Source organism: Poecilia mexicana, unplaced genomic scaffold (assembly GCF_051168715.1).
Source record: "Poecilia mexicana isolate PSO_F unplaced genomic scaffold, ASM5116871v1 scaffold_21, whole genome shotgun sequence".
Lineage (NCBI taxonomy): Eukaryota > Metazoa > Chordata > Actinopteri > Cyprinodontiformes > Poeciliidae > Poecilia > Poecilia mexicana.
The window spans coordinates 9,270,652-9,281,803 of NW_028263390.1; the positions used below are offsets into that span (position 1 = coordinate 9,270,652).

The 11,152-nt window shown below is 39.9% G+C and overlaps 1 protein-coding gene across 1 annotated transcript; it reads right to left on the minus strand.

The window, feature by feature from the left end:
* Positions 1-280: 280 nt before the first annotated feature.
* On the minus strand, positions 281-9,341 carry LOC106916341 (synapse differentiation-inducing gene protein 1-like). Its single transcript, XM_088002167.1, has 2 exons — positions 9,043-9,341; positions 281-1,442 (listed from the first exon to the last, which is right to left on the minus strand). The coding sequence occupies exons 1-2, from the start codon at positions 9,199-9,201 to the stop codon at positions 1,284-1,286; spliced, it is 318 nt and encodes a 105-aa protein (XP_087858293.1). The 5' UTR covers positions 9,202-9,341; the 3' UTR covers positions 281-1,283.
* Between the last annotated feature and the right edge of the window lie 1,811 nt (positions 9,342-11,152).

Below are 11,152 nucleotides of genomic sequence, written 5' to 3' on the forward strand. Positions count from 1 at the left end.
CATCATACATAGGGTGCAGAGTGAGGTACTGCAAAACTAAAAAGTCATGGCTGTCCTCGGAGAAGCTACTGAGGTCCACAGGCCAGGTGTTGGTTTCTGTTAAGAAGACAATTATTAATTGTGCACTCCACTTTACAAATCCATTCACTTTGTAAAAGTGACAAGAAGAAAAGCATAGCTAAAAGTCTCATATTTTCCAATTAGCAGTTTGCCAAAAGCTACGTGGGATAACAGCACACGTGTGTTAGAAGGTCCTCTAACCAGAGGAGAGCATATTTAATCATGTTGGCAGAAAACTAGCGTTGCAAAACACTCATGTCATCCCCACCTTGAATACTGGTGGTAGCATCTTACTCTGGGGAAAAGCTAAATGCACCGAAACTCTTGAGACTGGGGCAGATGTCCACCTTCAGCAGTACAATGACCAACCATGCAGTCAGTCCTAAATTCAAAAGGTTATTGCACAAAACAGCTCAGTTGATACAAAGTACACTTCTTGGGGTTGGTCTACGCATAAAATAACAAATTACAATGAAGTTTGTGGTTGTGACATGACAAAAGGAGAAAAAAAATTAAAGGATCTTTCTCAACATCTTCTGGACATTAGATGCATTTATACTTAATCTTATTCCTAGTTTGTGAGGAAGTCAGTGCAGTACAAATACCGATAGTTTAAGCTGATGAGTCAAAGACCAAGGTGCATTCATAGCTGGCATACTTGCAAGACAAGTCCGCCCAAAGAAGTTTGAGATATAACATTAGCTGTAATAAATACAGAGTTGGTTTAAATGAGAATATTAGTTCTTAACCGTCTTTAACGATGATAGTTACTTGATTTCTGAACGATGCTCTCTATTTTCTCCTTTGGAGCTCAGTTTAGGAACCTGGGAAGATAAAATCCAGTCAAAGCCAACGAGGATCAAGTCAACCGAACACAAACAAAGCTCACGGGAAACTTTGTCATCACATCCGTGGAGTTAAAAACAGCCAAATAAGTCAAAGTTCCCCTTTTTTTTTTTTTTTTTTTTTTCCCCTGTGCCCCCCATCATTCCCCTGAAGCTTGACCTGTCTCTAGTCACTGTGGCTTGTCCTGGACACCAGAGGGTCTTTTACAGGAGAAGGCAGAAAAGAGAGAAAGGTGGATGGAAAAGAAAAGACAGAAAAAAAACTGTACATCCACATAAAAGTTTCCTCAAAGTCTGCAGGTGCAACTCTGTCTCCCCAGAGGGGGTTTGTTCTTTTTCCCAGGCTCCCAGGAGGTGATGGAAAACAGGGTGCTTCTGCTATATGTGTCCTGGTTTAGAGAGGTAGGCAATGAGAGCTACCACCACTCCTACATAAACACCGGTGCCTATAGTGATGGCTAGGGCAGCAAGGAACAAAGCCCTCCGGGAGGCGATGTTGGCCAGTGGGAAGTCTCCTTTGTTCACCGCCTTGGTGGTCTGGAAAAGAGAAAATGAAGGGAAGCAGATTGAGAATCGGGTTTAGTCATCAAATCTGTGCACACCAACAAGGGCTTTGAGTCGCAAGGGAGACATTTTAAATATAAATATGGAAGAAGGGAAATTAAAATAAATGTTTTTATTGTAAATCCGTATGCAGAAGAGGAAGACAAGGTTGAAATAGTGTAAATATGCAATCTTTATCAGAGAGCCACCCTGGGGAAGAAACTGTCTCAATGACATGTGATTATTGAAAATATTGCCCCATTAGGGCCGACCTGAATATAAAAGTCTTAGTCTGTGTCCAGAATGTGTGGGGTCTGCAAAGATGTCAGCTTCCTGACCCTAGACCTGTAAAAGTTCTGGATGGAGGGAAGAAGCCCGGAAGTAGAGTCTCTGCTGGACCTTCCTCTGAACACTGTTGATGGAAATTCGGTAGTAACTTTGTGTTTTCTGAGATCTGAAGTGAAGCGGATGATTTTTTAAAAATTGGAAAATTAAGGGTACGAAAAAGATGATTTGCCACAAATGTGACTTCAATCAAATAAAACTGCAGTCGGTGTTCGTTTTATGGTCTCTAAGGGGAAAAAAATAATTTTAGCAATGAAGTGCAACGTTCATTTTTCTTGTTTTTTGCTACTACTTTTTATTTGAAGCACTTAAGGTAGCAGGTAATTGTTATTCCAGTGTAGATCCTGTTTTTAGAGCCGTGTCACATTAAATCTTTCAACTTCCACAAAACTTTTGAAGTACTGTCCTCAAACGCCCATAATTAATTTAGTTATTTAATGCGTTATGACGTGTTCATTGTCAGAGCACTGGAGTGTTACGAGGAATTGACAGAATGTAGGAAGGAGGAATCATTCCATCGTGTTTTCATTCTCGTTTCAAATTGTTTTTCTGTTTCCCAATGACGCTGTCCTTCGCCACATTAATTCTGTTTGGCTTAATTACAGTGCCGCTGACACATTTACGCATTTGTTGTCCTCAGCTGACGAGATCCGGCAGGGTGCAGAGTGCAGTTTGTCGTTAAAGAAGCCGTATTTCAACGCGTCTGCGTATTAACACGAGGGTCGGGCTCCGGCAGGATGTCAGCGTCAGGGAATGACCTTCATTATTCCAGACTTCATTTCAACAACAATGTGTGATGTGCCCGCGTATGGTGAGATCAGCCTGAGGGTCAGATGTTCTGAGTCATAATCAAGCCTGATCTTTTGCAGTGGCGTATTTTCTTATTTTAAGACGGGCAGGGAGTTTTTCTGCTAAGTACTTTATGCTGATTCTGCCGAGAAGCTGGGCGTCTCCACTTTGAGGCCGATATATGCGTCTTGATGTAGATATGACAACTAGCCTATTACTGTCTCAGCAGTGAGCCGTACAATTTATTGTGAAGACTGCGAAGGGCTAAAATAAGTAAATAAAAATGACAATGCAGGTGTGAAATTCTTGGGTCTCGTTGTCACGTTTCAGTTTTGGTGTATATAAAGTTTAACCTGCAGGCGGTAAGCCTGTAGCCCAAACCCAGAACAAGCTGCTTGCAATGTTAGGAGAACACAAGATAACATTTAATAGAATGTGATTACAGTCGTCTCCACTCCCAGCATATATGCAAATGAGCTACTTGTATATTAAAAGTGAAACGAGCTCTCACTGTTTTCCGCTGAGAGCTTTTCTGTTATGCACAACCATGTTTTCAGTAAACAGCAAACCAATTTAGAATGCTTTCACACTAAAACAAGAACACTTTGCCGCTGGCACAAATTGGCATAAAAAAAATAAAGAACTCAGTGGGCACTTTGTCACGTTTAGAAGTGCACTGTGTGCTCTTCCACTGTACAACTGGTTCAGTGTCGAGGTCAAGGAACATTTTCATGGGAGACTTAATAATGCAGTGCAATACAGATCATGGCTGAAAAACAAGATTTTTTTAAGGAAAAACAGACATGTGGCTGAAAAAGACTTAACAGGACAAACATTTTTGGATTCTTTTGCTTTTTGTTGCTGTCTAGTAAAGCTAAATCCTGACTACTACCAAAACAGCAAATAGTTCTCTCCATCAGTGTAGAGCGGAAGCAGACGTTCCTCTTTTTTTTTTTTTTTTAATCTAATGGATGAAAAATCTAAAAGGTTTATGTGTTGACAGAAGATCAGACATGTTGGTGCACTCCGCATATGCAAAGATTATAGCTAAATGAAGAAATGCTCTCAGATGGCTTTATAAGATTACAACTGTGAGAGACTAATAGTGCATGTCGATGTGAATGTCAGGATGCCCTTGAGAGCAAAATGGTTAGAAAGCTTCTGGGCTTTATCTGCACAACCTTGACAAAATTACCGAAATGGGGTGTCATAGGAAAAAAAATAAAAAGATAACATCTCAGTCTTGGCTGCATGGAGGCTCACTCTGCGTTGCGCTGTCAGAAGTCAATTCAGGAGCGTTAACAGGGTTTTTTTCCTGACCAAATAACGTGCAAAGCGGAAGGTCTCCATCTCTGATGCTCACTGTCCTGACTGCCCTTAACGCAGACAATTTAACTGCTCAACAATAATTAGCTCATTCATTTTCATTCATTACGATGGCTTGTACGCCATAATCTAGCTTTGGCGGAGTTTTATTTGCATAATCAAGAGCAGAATCACTGCCGGCCCCCTCAGCTCCACACGGCGGTCCACGGCTGTGTCAGAGACGGGAATGAAATCCATCTGCACCACACGCAACCCGCACTCAATTAGTGTCAGATTAATTAGGACTCATTGATAGTTTACGATATAAAGTCAAAACAAAATTTCTTCAGGTAACCAGGGTACTTAAGTCATTATCGGTTGAACGCGTTTCAGGCTTATTAGTACAAATCCTGAATTCATAAAAGCATTACAAGGGATTTAAAATGTTTTCTTCAACAAACAGCAATCTAGCTGTTTGGGGGCTGTTTGAGGGAACAGACAGACAAACAATGTCTGTGTTTGTGCTTTATATATATATATATATATATATATATATATATATATATATATATATATATATATATATATATATATATATATATATATAGAGATATATATATATAGATATATATATAGAGATGAAGGCCACGGATGTTAAGACTCGGAAGCTACTAACCATGCATGGAGGGTTCCACCCCAAATCCAGCACCCTGAGACTGTACACGAGCCGTAAGGAAGGAGGCAGAGGACTAGTGAGTGTGAGAGCCACTGTCCAGGATGAAACATCCAAGATCCATAAATACATCAAGGACAAAGCCTCAATGGACGATGTGCTCAGCGAATGTCTCAGACAATGGGGAACAGAGGACGAGGTGCTGGAGGAACCATCATGGGAAGACAAGCCCCTACATGGGATGTACCACCGACAAATAACTGAAGTGGCTGATATCAGGAAATCCTACCAATGGCTGGAGAAAGCTGGACTCAAGGACAGCACAGAGGCCCTCATCCTGGCCGCCCAGGATCAGGCCCTAAACACCAGAGCAATAGAGGCTCAGATCTACCACACCAGACAAGACCCAAGGTGTAGGTTGTGCAAGGAGGCCTCTGAGACAGTCCAGCACATAACAGCAGGGTGCAAGATGCTGGCAGGGAAAGCGTACATGGAACGACATAACCAAGTGGCGGGCATAGTGTACAGGAACATCTGTGCAGAATATGGACTGGAAGCCCCGAGGTCAAAATGGGGGACACCCCCAAAGGTGGTGGAGAATGACCGAGCTAAGATCCTGTGGGACTTCCAGATCCAGACAGACAAGATGGTAATGTCGAACCAACCGGACATTGTGGTGGTGGATAAAGAACAGAGGAAAGCCGTTGTGGTGGATGTAGCAATACCAAGTGACCACAACATCAGGAAAAAGGAGCATGAGAAACTGGAGAACTACCAGGGCCTCAGAGAGGAACTGGAGAAGGCCTGGAAGGTGAAGACCACAGTGGTGCCTGTGGTCATCGGGGCCCTCGGGGCAGTCACCCCCAAACTGGAGCAGTGGCTCAAACAGATCCCAGGAACAACATCAGACATCTCAGTCCAGAAATGTGCAGTTCTAGGCACAGCCAAGATACTGCACAGAACCCTCAAGCTCCCAGGCCTCTGGTAGAGGACCCGAGCTCAGAGGATGAAAGAGACCACCCACGGAGGGTGAGAGGGGAATTTTATTATTTATTATATATATATATATATATATATATATGTATACTGGTGCCCTGACTCAACTTCTCTCCAGAACCTATTTGACTAAACACGACCTTCAGGTATCGCATCATGACCATATGCAGACATTTACAGTCAAACACAGGTTTGTTTGTTGATGTCCTCATCTAAAAAGGTGAGGCTGATGTGCAATCATTGAAATCTTTGAAATTCCTCAGCTTTCTCGTCATTCATCGACAAAAAGGCAATCATTTCCTCAAATGATGTTTGGAGAAAGAAACAAATGCTCGCAGGTGGTTCTTAACCATTCAGAGGATCCATTGTCTCCTAAATATTACATCCACCATCTGGAAGGTTACTTTGGTTTTTTGAGTTCTGATCCCAGTGCTTTTTGACGGGTTATCTATTTCCATCATTTTCCAGTTGATATATCCATAAAAAATTGAATCTACAATGTTATTTTTACAAGAAACTAGCCAATAATCTCAGACTGATCCTGATCAGAAGGATGATTTAGTGACTCAATTTATTTCACCATAACAGAAAAAAAAACAGAAAAAAAGAGAAATGTTCACATTTTCCCAGCTTATTTGCAAGACCAACATGGAATGTTATTCAATCATTTAAAAATAATGTTTATTTTATATAATTTAAACATTAGGCCACATTTCAAAAGGAACAAAGGCAATAAATAGTCCAGGGATTTTTTTCCCCTGACTTGTTGTCTGTATTCAGTTAAAAACATTCAACACAGTCAAATATGTTTAAATAATATACACTTTTTTCATTGGCTGTTCTTCCCAAGGAAAAAAAAAGAATGAAATGAAGATACAGCAGGGAGTTACTCAGCTGTGACATGAAGTAATTTAAAACTCCCTCTATGTTCTTTCGTGACAGCTCTACTTATGATGCAACCTCTAAAGCAGGGAGACTGGCAGAAAAATCCCCCGTACCTAAACACTGCCACAATGTTCTCATAATTGCTTAGGAAGAATCAAATTAGCTCCTGACAAGATAATTCACCGACTGACTTGAACTCCTTGCCTCCAAAGATAAGATGGTTAAATGTTCAAGCTTTATCATCTAAGGCAATTTAGTAAAATGGCTGTCGATCCGCAGCAAATGCACGGGTACAGTGCCTGGTTTTAAATTAGCTTTCGTGAGCACATGGATATGCTAATGATATCCCTTAAATATGTTATCTCTTTGTCCTGCTGATGATGCACGGGAAAGAATCGGTTAGCGGCAAGACAGGACTGGTCTTTGTCTTCTTTATGCGACGCGGCATTGTTCAAGCCGTTCCCTGTAAACCGTGGGAGAGGGAGGAAGTCTAGATGGACGCCGACAGACATCTTTTGTTACTGGTTAAAACTCAAATGCACCGGGGGTGGTGGACGTGTAATACGGCAGATGTGGGCTTTTATAGCTCAACAGTAAATTTCAATAAAAGAATGTGGGTCAAATATCCATTAACTAATTTAATAATTTATTATAATTTCATATGTAGGACCAGTAACAAGAAAATAAGTTTAAATGCATAGTGATCATCACAGCAAACATCTATTTCGAATCCATTTTCCTGAATGTCTGTGGTAGACATGCTTTTATTAGCCATTTAATTGGACGAAACTGGGGCTAGTTGTTGGTCTCAGAATTTGCTACCGTTTTTAAAATGGCTCCAAAACTTTACATTTTTTTTTAATACCATACTATTGTTATGCTTTACTTCCAGAGACCCTTCTAGAGTGAGCAAAGGTTGGATCAAAGATTTTCCAACTTCTTTGCATCTTTCATCGCAGTCACTCTTATTACTCCTATTTATAAGAAATGTAGCCATTTTCCTACAAAGTCATGGTCTAGAAACTGATCAACGCCATTCTTAAGGTAACGCTTTTTCGAAGGTGAGTTGGGACGTCTAAAGTTTACTGCAATATATTTAATTAGCAGAATTTAACTAGCTAACCAAGCCAATAGCCTAGCTGCTTTTCAGCCAGTTAATATTAGCTTATACTGTTAGCAAAAAGACAACACTAGGTTTGTTTACATAACCTAATGTTTAAGCTAATCCTGACATTAAACTCGCTCTAGTTTAGAGGCGTTTACATGACTGGAAAGCAACCAGAAATGGTTAGCACCTCTGGGATATTCTGTCATATGACGGTTATTCAAGATCCCTTCATGTAAAAATTATGTTATTGTAACATCAACTAACTACAAAGTACTAACAGAGTTAGTTGTAAAAAAATCTGTAAATGCAGTGATTTTCTTTTTATTTGCTCACAAACAAACAAACAAAAAAAAGAGAGTATCTCAGAAAAAGGAAGAATGTGGCTACGCTAGTTGTAGGAAAGTTTTAGCTGAGGATGGTGAGATAATTTAAGATGCTGAGGAGGCTAAGCATTTGCCATCCGGGAGAGCTTAAGGACGAAAATAGACATTTTTATTGGAAACATAAACAGGTCAGCTGGGTAAAGTAGGGTGGGTAGTTGGTAGTGAGGGGGTAAAATGTAAGCAGCATGTAGAGGGAAGAAACAGATACTGAAAGTAAAATAGTTTGTAACATTATTTTGATAACAGTATATAGTTTTCACCCAATAGGAATAATGCATTTATTTGTCAATGACTTAAAAACCTAAATGCATGTTGTCTATCAAAGTGAAAATGTGAAAACTCTATTGAAAGAAATTAATTTCATTTATTTTCACGGTGAATGTCTAGTGAGGCTATCATAATGTCTATGTTAAAGAGTTAAAAATACAACGCAAATGTGGATAAAAGAAATAAAACTTGGACACTGGTTCATGTATTCATGCACCTTTTCCAACTATTTAGTTCTCTAACCTCCTGCAAAGCAGCCGAAACAGGCCTGTTTAATGTTTCCTAGAGCTCATCATTTTTAAACACCGCGGCACACCTTTAATTGGGTTCATCTTTAATCCTCTTGAAAACGGCAATAGTTCAAAGGGTCCTTCTCACCTAAGGATTTTGAAAGCCTCCTTTCTTGGCGTTCAGAGATAGAGCCTTAAAAGTGATTTATGAACTCCCACTAAAGGAGGCTCTCATCGTGTTTACAGAGCATCAGGCTTACAGATTGGCCTTGAGTTATTGATGGCTTGCTTAATAAAAATTGGCCTTGCATTAGGACTGTCAGTTGCAAGGTTTTTACTGGTAGTGATGATTCTAATCTTGTGGTAATGACTCACACACCACAAAAAACAAAAAAACAAAAAAAAAAACGGGAACTTGCATGTGAGTGTGTGCACACTGATGAATCTATGAAAATGTGTATTTCTGTGTGTTTGAAAGCACGAAATGTTAGACCTTGACAAACAGATGCTGCATCATTCATGTGTAACGGACTGCAGCTTTGAAGGTGTGTGTGTGTGTGTGTGTGGGGGGGGGTGTGTGTGCGTGTGTGTGTGTGTGTGGGTGTGGACTCACCCCCTGTGAGAAGTAAAAGGCTGCTATCCCCAAAGGCCAGAAACAGCAGAGCATGGAGAATATAGCCAGGCCAAGGTGGTCTCGTGGTGGGACAACTATGAAGTTATCTTCGCTCTCACTGTCACTGGAGCAGTCCGTCTGCATGGAGGACAAGGTCATAGCAGACTTCCATTACAGGCATCATCCATAGACATATTTTACAGCTCACAAGCGGTGGCACAGCGATAAACAAGGAGGTGTGTCAAGCTAACAAAGACATCTTGCGTTATTCATTCTGTCCTGGTAATAAAAATGTAGAAGCCCCAACCCCATCCCAAGTTGGAGCATTTTAAAAAGAAATAACGTCAAAACAGCATAGAGACAGTATGCAAACACAAAAATACTCACATTGTTGCACAGTTATTTATGAGGAAGCTTGTTATTTACACTTAACATCCTGAGAATACCATTGAAATACTTGCTCCTTCTGGAAGTACATACCGTTCTGGGTTTCTGAGTTTATAACCAATATGATAATTTGTAAATGAACATTTTTTATATTCATGGTGCTACAGTGGACGCAGCCTATTTAGGGTTCAGTATTCATGGATTTACTGATTCATGGATTTTCTTCTGTGCAACATGACTCAATTTTCCACTGTAATCCACTTTCCCATCCCAAATCTTTAGCTGCCAGACTAAAGTCAGGCAGCTTCTTGACTATTTAATGGTGAGCTTGCGTCAACTTTTCATACCTACAGCGTTACTCTTTAAAGTTAATGTTAATAAAAATATAGTTTTAGCATAACATGAGCCTCCTCCCTCTGGTTCTACTGTCATTTGCAGAAATACACCAATCAGAGTGAGGAGGAGGGTTTTAGCGCTGTCAATCAAGCTCATCCACACAAATTGTTGAAGCTCTCTAAATTCTCCATGCACTATTGAAGATTGTCGTTGTAATGTTAAAAAAAATGTATATTCAAGACTCTTTATTAACTGAAGTGACTAAGTAGGAAAAAGCAGACACACACTCCTCACTGCTGAACAATAAGCAACACATAATGATATGCAGGCCCATATCTCATATTTGTTTGCTTTCATTTTTTTGCTACATTGTTGCACACCACATCAGCAGATACATGCAGTTTGGCTATTTATGGCTGATATCTTGTTAGGTGTACAGAGAGAACAAAAAAGAGATTTTACTGTAAAAAGTGACAGATGGCTGATGGTAGCCTCTCTCATTGCAATAAAGTGCGAATAGGTAGAGGTAATTTTAAACCTGACCGAGTGAGGGAAGAATCTCCATCCTTTGAAAAGGAAAGTCATTTGTGTAATGAGAAACAAAACATGTCACTGTATGCGGGATTGTTTGCTTCCACCAAATGTCACAACTCATATTCATGGCGTTTTTGTGATGGCCCATTAGGTTTCCATTAGTTCTGATATATGCAGAAGCCCACATTTTGGCTTCTAAACAACAGATGGTATCAAAAAAAGGGATACGCTTGAAAGTATCCTCCATTTCAGATGTGAAAAACTTATAAATCAAACACACCTCCAACCCTAAAGCTTTATGAAACTATTTCACGCTCCACACAATATTCCTCACATGGAAATGCAGTGCTTTCAGCAAAAAAATAAATAAATAAAAAAAAGATTATTATTCTCTTTGGGAGGTTGCAGATTCTGAGTCCTTATCCAGAACAAAACATTATCAGTGTATGTCACCATCTACAGATCCATATATTGTGACCGTGACATCTTCTAATGTACTCACTTATCAACAAAGGCGAACCAAAAACCAGAGATTTATTTTCAGTGGTTGTAGCAATTGAAAGGAAATTGCAGATTGAGGTCACCGTTTCTATAAGAGTCTTTAAGCTGCATTCTTCCCGTGATCCTGTTCGAGGGATGACACAGCAGGAGGACGGAAGATTGAAAATAAACGACAAAAAAATAAATAAATCAAGGCTATTGAGGCAAAGTAGTCCAAAATAATATTTGATAGTTTAATCAGATAGGTTGGATAAGTAAGAGAAAAGGTTGGGGAAGGTGGATAAAAGCAAGCAGCACATACAGTCACAGTAATGAAGTCTATACTTTATTGATCTTTTTATTGTAGAAATGT